This window comes from Chlorocebus sabaeus, chromosome 1 (genome assembly GCF_047675955.1).
Source record: "Chlorocebus sabaeus isolate Y175 chromosome 1, mChlSab1.0.hap1, whole genome shotgun sequence".
NCBI classification, from domain to species: Eukaryota; Metazoa; Chordata; class Mammalia; order Primates; family Cercopithecidae; genus Chlorocebus; species Chlorocebus sabaeus.
The window spans coordinates 107673499-107686622 of record NC_132904.1 but is presented as its reverse complement, the minus strand read 5'-3'; the positions used below and the strand labels follow the sequence as shown (position 1 = coordinate 107686622).

At 43.2% G+C, this 13124-nt stretch overlaps 1 protein-coding gene across 1 annotated transcript in view; it reads left to right on the top strand.

Annotated features, from left to right (window-relative positions):
- Positions 1-10081, top strand: part of POU2AF1 (POU class 2 homeobox associating factor 1) — a 30823-nt gene extending 20742 nt beyond the window's left edge. Inside the window, exons 3-5 of the mRNA XM_008020800.3 lie at positions 862-904; positions 989-1254; positions 4048-10081. Coding sequence (XP_008018991.1) covers positions 862-904; positions 989-1254; positions 4048-4362 — 624 coding nt within the window. The 3' untranslated portion in view covers positions 4363-10081. The remainder of the gene's footprint in view (positions 1-861; positions 905-988; positions 1255-4047) is intronic.
- The last annotated feature ends 3043 nt before the right edge of the window (positions 10082-13124 follow it).

Genomic DNA, 13124 nt, shown 5'->3' with positions numbered 1-13124 from the left:
GAGAGTGTATGTGTGTGTGAGGGAGTGTGTGGGTGTGTGTAAGAGTGTGTGAGTGCGTATGTGTGACAGTGTGTATGAGTGTGACATAGTGTGTGTGAGTGTGAGAGAGAATGTGTGTGTGCGTGTGTGTCAGCGTGTGTGAGAGTGTATGTGTGTATGAGGGAGTGTGTGAGAGAGTGTGTAGGAGAGTATGTGTGTGTGACAGAGCGTATGTGTGAGCGTGTGTGAGAGTGTGTGTCAGTGTGTGAGAGAGTGTGAGAGTGTGTGCATGTGAGAGTGTGTGAGAATGTGTGTGTTTGTGTGTATGAGAGTGTGTGCGTGTGTGTGAGAGAGTGTGTGAGTGTGTGAGAGAGTGTGAGAGTGTGTGCATGTGAGAGTGTGTGAGAGTGTGTGTGAGAGTGTGTGTGTTTGTGTGTGTGTGCGTGTGTGTGCAGGCAGACGGGTTGGGAGGTGACCAAGGGGATCAGGCAGGAAGGAGTGCAGGTCGCATGGTGGAGGCTGCCAGGGATAGAGCCAGGGTGGAACAGCTGGGATGAGGGATCAGAGGATTGGCCCACTGAACACAGCTACTATCAAGGCCTGAGTGAGCGAATGACTCACATACCCTGGTGTGAGCTGGGGGCTCACCCTGAGAAGAGGAAGACACCAGCTCCCTGAGCACACAGACTTCCTGCTAAATGGAAACACAAATCCCTCAAGTGTAGGTGGTGATGGTTGGGATACCGGGTGGGGTGTTTTGTTCTAACCAGAGGGTTTCCTACCTTCTACTCTCCTGCCCTGAGGCCCTCTGGACAAGTTCCCTGCACAGGGCCAGTTGGCAATGGCTAAACACTGACCCTGGTCTTCTCCTCTCCCCTCTAGGTGGTGCTGCCCCATCAGCCCCTGGCGACCTACACCACAGTGGGTAAGAGTGCCCCGTAGCCCTGGTGGCCCCCAGGCCTCTCATCTGGGTGGCATCTGCAGTTCTGAAATTTCCTTCTTCCCACAGGTCCTTCCTGCCTGGACATGGAAGGCTCTGTGTCTGCAGTGACAGAGGAGGGTGCTCTGTGTGCCGGCTGGCTCTCCCAGCCCACCCCGGCCACCCTCCAGCCCCTGGCCCCATGGACACCTTACACCGAGTATGTGCCCCATGAAGCCGTCAGCTGTCCCTACTCAGCTGACATGTATGTGCAGCCCGTGTGCCCCAGCTACACGGTGGTGGGGCCCTCCTCAGTGTTGACCTATGCCTCTCCGCCACTCATCACCAATGTCACGGTACGTCACACAAAGGCAGAACGGCACCCGGCCACGCTGAGTGTGCCCTTTTAGAACCAGAGCTGACTTCCCGACCCTGATCTTCCTTGCTATTGATTCTCAGGATAATCAGGTCATCAAAGCTTGCCTTGTCCTCCACAGAGGCCTGCTCTGATTCTCATTTGCTGAAATATCTTTCACAAAGAGGTTTCACAGCCTCTCTTGTCATCCTTTCTGCTCCTCAGGACTGGGGAGGTCTTTGATTCCCTGTTCTAAATCTCCCCAGCTTCCCTGCAAGCAGTGAGTCTTGGTTTTGAGTTGAAGTTTTTAGTGAATGGGGGACCATGTGATATCTACATGGGGTCTTGTGTTGGAACCAGCCTTTCATTTCTATTCAGATAACTTAGGGAGTGATTGTTCACTTAATAATGGGACTTAACAGAAGATTTCTAGGCTGAACAACAGGTGATATTTTTGATGACGTCAGACCCACTTGTGGGGTAATTTTTTAAGGTTCTGTCTCTATTGTCAGATTGCCTGTGTTCAAATCCCTGCCCCTTCACTTATTAGCTATGTGACTCTGGGTTTAGTGACTTAAAACTCTCTGAACCTCAGTGTCTTCATCCGTAAAATGGGAATACCAAGAAAAGGGTCATTGGCAGGATCAAATGAAATAATGCATGTGGAGTGCTTAGCAGTGTCTGGCATACAGAAATCACTAATATATATTAGTTATTATCATCATATCAAAATCTGCTAACATTAACTAAGGGCCTGATGGGAAAGGACGAGCCTCTTCCCCCGGGAGTGAAGGAAGGAGAGGAAATAGATTTATATTAATGGTGCCTATTTGACTAAAGGAATGGGAATTTTGCAAGTGTTCAAGGGCAAAAAGACCTGTGGTTACAGCTGTATTCAGCTCCAGTCCAGGGAAACTGTGGGAAGTAGAGCCTGGCCTTCAGCAGTCCCAGAGCCCACCTTCGATGGTGGAGCTTGCTTTGGTCCACCTTGTCTCCTCCATTTCCCTCCAGGGTCCAGTGTCATCCTGATGCACCTGCCCCTGCCTCCAAGCACCTTCTATGAAAGGCCTGCAGGAGCCCTTCCATCCCAGGTCCACCTGCTACCCAGCAAACCAATTTTGGAGGCTGGATGATGACAGATAAGAAGGAGTTAATCCAACTCCCTCTCCCAGGCACCTCATTTCCATGTCAGGGAGCCTGGGGAGAGGGTGGTGGGTGGAGGACTCATGGTTTCCAGCCATTTCATTACCAAGGATTCCTTTCATTGTTTATCCCCTTTCATCATCCCCACCTTTTGCTTTGAAAAGTTCTGTATATCAAACAAACGGTATTTATTAAGAATTAATTTATTTGTTTTGCCATTTTGTGAATTAATTCATCAAAGCTGTCTAGAGCTATAAGTCCACACTCCTGATCAGCAGAGATAAGACCTGCTGTGGTGCTGAGTGGATGTAATTCTATTCCCCAGCAAATAAACCTATAGTTGCAATAGATTTGTACAGGTGTATGACTGGGAAATGTAGAATTTCCATCTGGATTTTTGACAGCTGGGAATAATGAGGCTTTCCCGGATTCTGTCTGGTTTCAGGACACTGGGATAGGGACCACTGGCTTACACCTCAGCCCGGATTTTGGAAGGCCGGAAGGCCTCTGAGACCATTTCCAGCTCTATCATTCTATGCAAAAACACCCTAAAATCTTGCTACTCAAACTCTGGTCCCTGGACTGGCCACATTGGAGTCCCCTGAGATCTGATTAGATATGCAAAATCCCAGACTTCTTGTGCCAGAAGCTGCATTGTAATAAGATCTGCAGGAGGTTAAGAAAAGCCTTGCCCTAAATGATTCTAACAGTTTGCTGTCAAGACACAGTGACAATAGGAGGAATATGTGACAGGAGAGACAGGGATGGTAGGGAGAGATTTTGGCCTCTCTCTCATGAATCCATGCAAAGAGCATCCTCTTCTATCTGCTTTCCTCAAGTGTGAAAGAGAAGTAAGAATCCAGGCCCCGCCTCTGTTGCAGGCCTGACCTGAGGTTTGTGAGGCAAGTCGCCCGTGCAGGTGAGAGGTATGACTCGTAGAGCAGGCAGGAGGATTCTAACCCTTGGAGGGTCATGGTCGGTGCCCATAAGTGGGACGGCGATGGAGATCAGCTCAGAGACAGAGGAGGATGAGGATGTGGAAGGCACCAGGCAGCAGCAGGAAGGAAGGCCAAGTTTGCTGACAAAGCAGTGCTTCCCCATGCTGGCCATTACTAGAGGCAACAGAATTGTGTTGGCTCATGGGGACCTCCAAAGCTGTTGTGTGGAGCCTGGACTGTCTTTGTGTCTGGGCAGGGTAGTGGCCACCTTCCAGATACAGCTGCCAGGCTATGGTGTAACATGTATTTTCACAGATTTTAAGGTGCATTTATTTTTCACATTTTAAGATCTCTGAAATAGAAATGAATTTTGTATTCAACGAAACCTGGAAAATCCTCTCTAATTGGCTTAACCCAATGAGTTCATTACTATTTGTATTCTATTTCGTAGATGAGAAAAATGAGCCTTCCAAGCAGGAAGTGGCCTGAGCAAAGACATATAGCTAGGAAGGGTCAGGGTTGGGGCTGCGGTTGAAGTCTGCCTGGCTTCTCCCTTGGGGGAAACTTTGAGCAGGAGGAGGTGGAGTCCCTTGAAGTGAGAAACCAGGAAAGGGCAGAGTTGAAGGGGGAGATGGAGACCCCTCTAAGGGCAAGGATGGGTGGGTGGGTCTCCCAGGGCTGCTAACCCTCTGTCCCGTGTTTCCCTGTCACAGACAAGAAGCTCCGCCACGCCCGCAGTGGGGCCTCCGCTGGAGGGCCCAGAGCACCAGGCACCCCTCACCTATTTCCCGTGGCCTCAGCCCCTTTCCACGCTACCCACCTCCACCCTGCAGTACCAGCCTCCGGCCCCAGCCCTACCTGGGCCCCAGTTTGTCCAGCTCCCCATCTCTATCCCAGAGCCAGTCCTTCAGGACATGGAAGATCCCAGGAGAGCCACCAGCTCACTGACCATCGACAAGCTGCTTTTGGAGGAAGAGGATAGCGATGCCTACGCGCTCAACCACACTCTCTCTGTGGAAGGCTTTTAGGGGTGGCTCCCACCTGAGTCCTGTTCCCTGAAACTGGGATTTGAAAATGAGCCTGGAATTGAGCCCCAAATTCAAGCTTGTTTGGAGTAGTTATTTGATAACTACACTTTCTACACACAGCTAGAATTGTAGACTTGTAAACCTTCCTTCCCTTCTTCCTTCCCCTCCCTCCGTCCTTCACTTTCTCCCTCTCTCCTTCCCTTCTTCCTTCCCCTCCCTCCCTCACTTCCTTCCTCTCCCCCTCTCCTTCCCTTCTTCCCCTCCCTCCCTCTTTTTCCCAACCCCTTCCTTCCTTTTCCTCCTTCCATCCCTCCCTTCCCTCCTTCCTTCTCCCTTTCCTTCCCTCCCTCCCTTCCTCCCTCCCCCTTCTCCCTCGCTTCTTCTCTCTTCCTTACTTTTTTTTTCGATTCTGTCCCATTTTGGGAGGTAATTATAGGGATTTTAGCAATAATGTTTTATGTCAAATGTTGCCAAGTCTGTGGTCCATGGGCTTTCATTTCTGTCACATTTCATTTCTTGGAAAAGGCTCCCTTTCTCCAGTGTCTGCTGAAACTTCTTAGGGCCACTCACACCCTCTGTCATTTTAAGATGTATGAGGTGTCCAGCAGGAAGATCAGCCCTGACAGCACCTCCTGAGAAAGGCAGCCAAGGGCCTACCCTGATGCCAGAGTCCTTGAGCTGTCAGTTCCCACAGTTGCTCCTTTGTTTGCTCTTCTCAGCATCAGCCAGATTTACAGTTTGGGCAGTAAAATCGCAAGGCCTGGGGCTCAGGGTAGTAAGGGGTGGGGAGTGGGTGGGAGGGAAAAAAGAACATTAGGGTGGGTGGGGACAGGCCAGTGACGAAGAGAGGGACAGAGGAGGGATGGGAACAGGCTGTGCGTCTTAGTTGGAGAGAGGGGTGTGGGAGGAAGCTTGAGTTTGATGCAGGGAGGAGGAAGGCTGAGGAATGACTTGGCTCCAGATTACTTGGTTATTAAGAAGAACAATAAACCGAAGGAAAGCATTGCTGAAGTGGTGGTTTTGCTGCTCTCCTTGAGGATATGTGCAAGGGAAGTTGGGCCATTGTAAACAGCGCGAAGGATGTGTTTGACCATTTCTGTCTCACCTCTAGGCCCTCTGCTGGTGCTGTGGAGGCCAAGACCCCATGAAGCCTAAAGGTGATGGGTCCTTGCCTAGGCTTAGTGCTACCATGTGGGTTTCTTTTCTTTTCTTTCTTTCTTTCTTTTTTTTTGTTTTTTTTCTTGAGATGGAGTCTCACTCTATTGTCCAGGCTGGAGTGCAATGGCATGATCTTGGCTCACTGCAACCTCTGTCTCCCAGGTTCAAGTGATCCTCCTGCCTCAGCCTCCTGAATAGCTGGGATTACAGGTGCATGCCACCATGCCTGGCTAATTTTTGTATTTTTAGTAGAGATGGAGTTTCACTATGTTGGCCAGGCTGGTTTCGAACTCCTGACCTTGTGATCTGCCCGCCTTGGTCTCTCAAAGTGCTGGGATTACAGGCATGAGCCACCACACTCGGCCTTTTACCATGTGGGTTTCTTTAGTGTGTTAAAAGCATCCATAACCCACCATTCTGTGGAGCCAAGGTCCCCTCTACCCAAACACCCTCCTTCCTGCGGACTTCTAAAGCCTCAGCCAGAAGTATCGTTAGGTTTAATTTTAATTTGTTTTGCTGAAGAAACATCAGGTTTGTAGGAGACTGAGTTGTTAGCAGGGATGCTTAGCTCCTGATAGTGAACGTGTACCTTGGGAACTGGCACATTCATCTGCTAATAGCACATCGTCACTATTAAGCAGACACTTCAGTTGGTAGAATCCATGCAGAAGTCATGGACTTTTCTGGGAAATGACAGTTTCTTTGACACATTTTCTTTGCTCACTTTAAATAAAAACTCTGGAGAAAGTTGCCTGTTTTGGATTGTTTTTTCTACTTAGGATTAGTTTTGACCCAGATTTCTCTGTGTCTGCCTAAAATCCCACTACACAAATCTTGAATTGTTTTTATTCAGATATTTTTTAGATTTAAAAGCTCAAGACAGCATTTGAGACGATACATTTACGTCTTTTTTGGTAGTGATGGTAAGTAGGTGGGTGGCGGTTTCAGTCCTGTTTGATTAAAAGCCCTGGTTTTTCATAAGAAAAGACACTATTATGCAAGATTTTTCAGTGTACTATTTGAGAGGGTGCAGAAGCAACCTCCATAAAGGAGTTAAAGTTGGCAAAAACCAGCAAAGAAATAAAGTACTTTACGTATTTGCTAAGATAAATGGTCTATTTTTTCTCTTATCTTGAGGTCAAATGTCTTGGTAGTAGTACATCTGGGTTTCTTCCCAAGTTACTCTGCTAAGATGGAAACATTTTCATAAAGATTTGTAGAGACTTTTCTGTGCCAAAGTGTTTCATTTCTTATCAAGTTAATCCCCCTAAGCTTTCAGTCGCATGTTAGACAGTGTGATTAGAGGAAGGAACTTAACACTAGTCTTGTTGACTTTGCAAATTGATCTGTTGCAGAAGAAGATAAAACCAGCCCCCACTGTGCCTGCAGTCCACTTCTCCCAAGCAGAACACACGCGTGGCTAGTGGACTTGTTGTCCAGGAGAGTGGGGAGCTGAGGAGAGGAAGGAAATCTTTTAACTTGATGGCTCTTCCTGTTATTCATGCCATCATGAGTAACTTCTCATGATGCTGAGTGTTCAGGGATAAGTTCTACCATGGGCATTTCCACAGCAGGCTCTGAAAATCCATCAATCAGGATCCAGGAGCATGTGACATCAGGCGGGAACTGTGACCTAAGGAAGCCATCTTATAGGGCCAGACATCACCACGGAATGAAAATTCCAGAAGCCAATTAGTCCTCTCCAAGATCAGTCCATGGAGTGAGTTACAGTTTGGAAGGGGTCTCCTTTTCCTGGTGACTTTCTGAGTTTCTAAAGTCCTCTGAGCTCACTGCCTTCATTGTTAATCTTTGTTGGAGTAATTGTTTAAAAATTATCCACACTATTCTGCTATGTGTCTTATTTCCAGATTTTGGAGGACGAGAGCACATTCAGTAATTTAGCTCTCTTTAGGTTACCAGCACCATTGTCTTTTTGGCTTATTCTCCCTGAAAACCAGAACCTAGAAAAATGACATGGAAAGAAAGGGTTTTGAGGTTTTATCTTCAGCTTTAGTGAGGCTCAAGTGAAAGGGAAGATCTATTAAAAATGCATTTGTCTTACTGTCTTTTGAGGTAGAGGCTTGAACAACTTGATCTGCAACTTGAAGAAGAGTGTGGCCAGTGTGATGTAGACTACTGCTTTACAAGATTCTGATCCATGAGGCTGTCCAATTCCAGCATAAAACAGGGTAGCAAGGAGACAAGTATGTGGCTAAGATGAAGAAGGTAGACATCTGGAAAAGAACAAAATCACATGACCAAGTGTCTTAAATTCTCTGAATATCAGGCTGCACTCATGTCTAAGTGGAAATCTGAAGACATATTCTAAAGCTAAACACAAATTTCTTGAAATCAGAAACCACAGATAACTTATTTTGCATTAACTTACTTCATTTGAGTGTCAAATATGAGACTCTCTCAATAATTTCCTGTTGAATTGAATTAAACGGGGGGATTTCCTATCCACTACTTCTAAATATTGATATAGATGATTGCAAGTTGATTATAATGAAGTCTCCTTTATTGGATGGACAGAGACATGATGCTTGGCAGATGTTTTTTCTGAAAGCTTGAGTAGAAACATTCATAAGCTGGTTCTATTAATCTGTTTGTCAGTTCTTCTAGAGCTGTGGCTGCTGTGGAAGGTGTTTCATTCATTCATTCAACACACATTTAAAAAAATTTATTTTATTGAAAGTTGACAATTTATGTATGTTTGTGGGGTATGAATATAATATAATATATTACGGGATGCAATTTACAGATTGATGTTATAACTTATGAATACATTGTGAAATACTTAAATCAAGCTAACATATCCATTATCTCCAATACTTATATTTTGTGGTGAGAACATTTGCAGTTTATTCTCTTAGAAATTTTGAAATGTACAATACGTTATTATTAAATATATTCACCATGCTGTGCAATCGATCTCAAAAAAACAAAAAAACAAACTTGTTCCTCCTTTCTAACTAAGACTTTGTACCATTTGAACATATCTCCATTCCCCCGTACCCCAGCCTCTATAACTACCATTCTACTCTCAGATTCTATGTGTTCGATTCTTTTAGATTCCACATACAAGGGAAAACATGCAGTATCTGTCTTTCTGTGTCTGGCTTGTTTCACTCAGCATAATGTTCTCCATTCATCCACGTTGTTGCCAATGGTAGAATTCCCTTAGTTTTAAAGGCTGAATAGTATTCCATTATGTATATATGCCACATTTTCTCTATCTGTTCATTGCTTGAGGACACTTAGGTTGATTTCATAACTTGGTTATTGTGAATAGTGCTGTAATGAACATTGGAATGCAGACGTCTTTGACACACGGATTTAAAATCTTTTGGGTAAGTACCCAGAAGTGAGATTGCTGGATCATATGGTAATTCTAGTTTAAGCTTTTCAAGGAATGTCCATACAGTTTTCCATAATGGCTGTACTAATTTACATTCCCACCAACAGTGTACAGGGGTTTCCTTTTCTCTACATCCTTGCCAACACTTGCTATCTTTTCTTTTTGATAACAGCCATTCTGACAGGTGTGAAATGATATCTCATTGTTTTAATTTGCATTTCTCCAATGATTAGTGATGTTGAACATTTTTTTCATAAATATGTTAGCCATCAGCACATATTTATTGAGTGCCAACTCTGGGCTAGGCAGGCATCGTGGATTATTATAGATGTCTGCTTTGAAATAGTTTTCTAGCTTAGTGATCTCTTTTCAGTATGAGTGTCCATTCTTATATATGTGTATTTAGTTATTTATAAATTGTATTCTTGAGCTATTTGTACCCTACAAACATATAGCTAATTGTATAAACTATAAAACATTCACAATAATAGGAATTTTAAAAGATGAGGTAAATATGAAAATAAGTACGTTAACTATTTTATTTATTGACTACAACAATTCATTTGACCTCATTAACTGTAAATAATATCTAGAAGGAGCATCTTTGTGATATAATGATTTGAAGATCTGGCTTTAGCTTCAATTGATTTCGGTGTTTTGTCATAGCTGAAAAAGATACCACACAAAGATATTTAGATCCAAATAAAAAGAGTATATCATTGGCTGTGCTAAATGAATTACAAAAATTATTTTAAAATTTCTTCCATCAATCACGCAAAGGTGTTATTTTAAAATTTAGTCAGTAAATTTCCATCATAGCTGATGTCAACTGGTCTTACACACTTAGTGAAGGACCTTTTTAGCCCATTGAGTTAAACCCACTCAAACTCTGTATTTGGAAAAATTTTCAGCAACCTAAAAAATTCTGCTTCTACATCTTTTTTAAAAAGACTGAAGATGTGGAAGTTTTTATGGGTGACACACACCTATATTGTTGTTAGCAACAATATCACATGATGGAAACATTCCTAGATATCTACTAAATTTTCACTTTCTAAATGTTCCCCTCATTGCATGAATTTCAAAAAGCATTAATGTTATCTTGATCTTGATGGGCTAGATTAAGTACAAATTGTGTTTACTACTTAAAAAATATCTGCAGGTAACATATTTTGGACAACCAACTTATCAACCAAAAAAGATCAGCAAATTTAGTGTGCTTGTATTTGTATTAAGTAAATATGTATTATTAATTAATTTAATTTAACTATATAGAATTCATTAATTTAATTATATGATTAACTTAATTCTATATAATTCATTAATTTAATTATATATGTGATTCATTTTTAAGTTTCACAGTTCTTTGGGTGTCTTTAGTCATGAGATAATCAGTGATTCTTTTTATGGCACAAAAGGGTCTCATATCATTATAAAGACTGTACATTTAGTGATGTTGGATCTGTAAAATTAACCACACTGATATCATCCTTAAATCTCAATATGTTGCAATATGATGGGAGTGAATTAACTGAGGGCATCACCGTTACCCCCCGTTTCCATGCATAACTTCCTCTTGTACCTGAGGACACGCTCAGAACCATGAGTCACACATAACTAAAGTGTGGAGAGTACCAGCACTATGGTGACCAACTCATCTTGGTTTGCCTGGGAATTTCATGGCTTTAGCATTGAAAGTCCTGTTCTAATATATCCTTCAGTCTGGGGCAAACCTGGACATTTGGTCACACCAGTCCACATTAATATTGTCTGGTCCATGTTAATGTGGACTGGTGTGACCGAATGTCCAGGTTTATTATTTATATTTATTATTCAAATATAAATAAATCTTAATTTCCTTTTCCGTTGCTTATTTTTTCTTTTACTTCTTTTTCTTTTTTCTTTCTTTTTTTCTTTTTCTTCTTCTTTTTTAAAAAATAAATTAGGAGTTTCTTTTTGCATTCCAATGGATTGCCTCATGTGATCCCTAAGACACATGCATCCCACTTTGGTCTCTTTGGAGCTTGTAAAAGCAATTCTTGCTTAACAGATTTCTCACTCAGATCCCCTCTGGACACCACAGGGGAGAAGTTGGCTCTGGCCTGAGGAACACTGATGTTATTTGTTCTAAGATGGGACTGGGTCCAGGGGCATCAGTGGTTCTGCCAGGGGGTGATCATGGCGTTTGTCAGGAGTGGAGTAGCATGGGATACACCATCTTTATATGCTCTCCTACAACTAAAATCCGCCTCTCATTAAAAGTTTTCTTTATCCAACCTATCCTAAAGTGACACTCATATTAATATGATAATGTTTAACTCATCTAGGAAAACCTTAAGAGGAAGAAAACACACTTTTCATAAGATCCAGATGTTGTCTTACCCCACCCAAGCCAATTAGTTGGAAATCTATAACAGCAGTTCTCAACCTTGGCTGCACATTAGAATCACTTGGGAATCTGAAAAATCCCTGTGTCCAGACTGTGCCTTTGGCTGATTAAAATGGACTTGCTGGGGTGGATGCAGGTATCAGGAATTTTTAAAGCTCTTCCAGGCGTTTCCAATGTGTGGTGAAAGCTGAGAACCACCACGCATCTACCTTTCCCCTCCTGTGGGGGGTGGGACTGTGGTTGAAACTGAATGCTAAGAGTTCTCAGAGGCAACTTGTGTGTGGCATGTAGCATGGATGCTGTCCTATTCAATTAGAGGTTTTCTGTCCCCCCTTACTAAACCAGGCAGGGTTAGGGTAATGCGTACTCTCTTCATTAGAGAGTGAAAGCCCAGTGGTCTTAGCAGTCACTATAGAAGGTCTTTAGAGTAGACTGACTCAGCAAGAAGGTATCAGCTGAAGTGATTTTAAATGTCTTTTATCTGGCAGCATGACGATTTCCTTTTCATGTGTGCAGACCCATAAGCAAATGCAAGAATGAAGCATAAAGAAAATAGCAAGATATCAGAGGCGTCTGCCCCTTGTCTCACCTGTGTACTTTTAAACCTCAGTAGTACATTGACATATTCAAATATGGGGCAAGGTGGTCAGGTGAAAAGATAATGGAGACAGCAAGTATGGTAGAACCCCACATTTAAGCCTTTATCTGAAGTCCGCTCAGTGCCTCCCTGGGCAAAGGGCTTTATGACATTCAAGTCAAACCAAAATTTAAAGAATGAACCATATAGGATTGATAAATCTGCTTTTCCTAATAAGAACTAGTGTTCCACAACTAGTGTAGTTCCACAACTAGTGTCCTTATTTCCTATTTTTGATTCTACCTACTTCAGTGGAGAAAGGTTTTGGTGTCTGTAGTAGCTGAAAGAGCTGGAGGACTTGGGGCTCAGGAGCCTGAAGAAGATTGTCACCAATTTCTGGTAGATGAGAATGGAGACCCTTGCTTCCTTTACAATGTGCTATAGCATTTATGTGCTGGATACTGTGCTACCTGCTAAGGAATTCAAAGAAAAGTCAGGTGCATCCTTGATCACAAGAAACTCAGAGTTATTGGGGCAAATGGAAGGTTATAATATAGTAAAACAGGTAGAGTGGTAGATATAAACACAGGTGCTGTTCATCTCACATTTGCTAAGGAGATGTTACCATGATCTCACTTAAGCCTCTCAGAAAGCAAATAAGAGATGCACTACTTTAATTCCCATGTATAGGAGGGAGAAACACACTTAAAGAGGTTAAGTCACTCGTCCAAGTTTACACAGTCAGTCAAAGGCAGTGCTGGTGTTCAAATCCAGCATGTTCAATGTTTGTTCTTTTAATCCTGTAGCCACATAGCTACCGACATTACTGGTGGCCATTTGGATGACTGCTGTTTTTATTTTATCAAGCCTTAGCTCACATCAATACATCAAGTGTTTATTGAGTGTCTTGCTGTCGTGGCAGACACTATGGATGAAGAGGACTGGATGGTTGGAATGTTCCCACCTGGAGTACCTCAGATTGTGGCAACTCAACGGCTAATATAATGGGAGAATTCACACTGAGAGGGGCAGACAGAGAGACGTGGACGTGAAAGTTTCATGCTTGTGCTCTGGGACATCTAGCCAGTTCTGAATTCAGAGTAGACATGCAGAGAGAAAGGCAATATTTTCTGCCAGCATGTTGGTTGCTCTATGCCCCTGTGATCTAGAATCTAGATGGTTAGTGGTCTTCTCTTCAAAATCATATATAGGTTCTAGTAGCCTAATGGCATCCTAAACTTTCATTTTACCATGCTGATTGCCTATGTATTAATTTC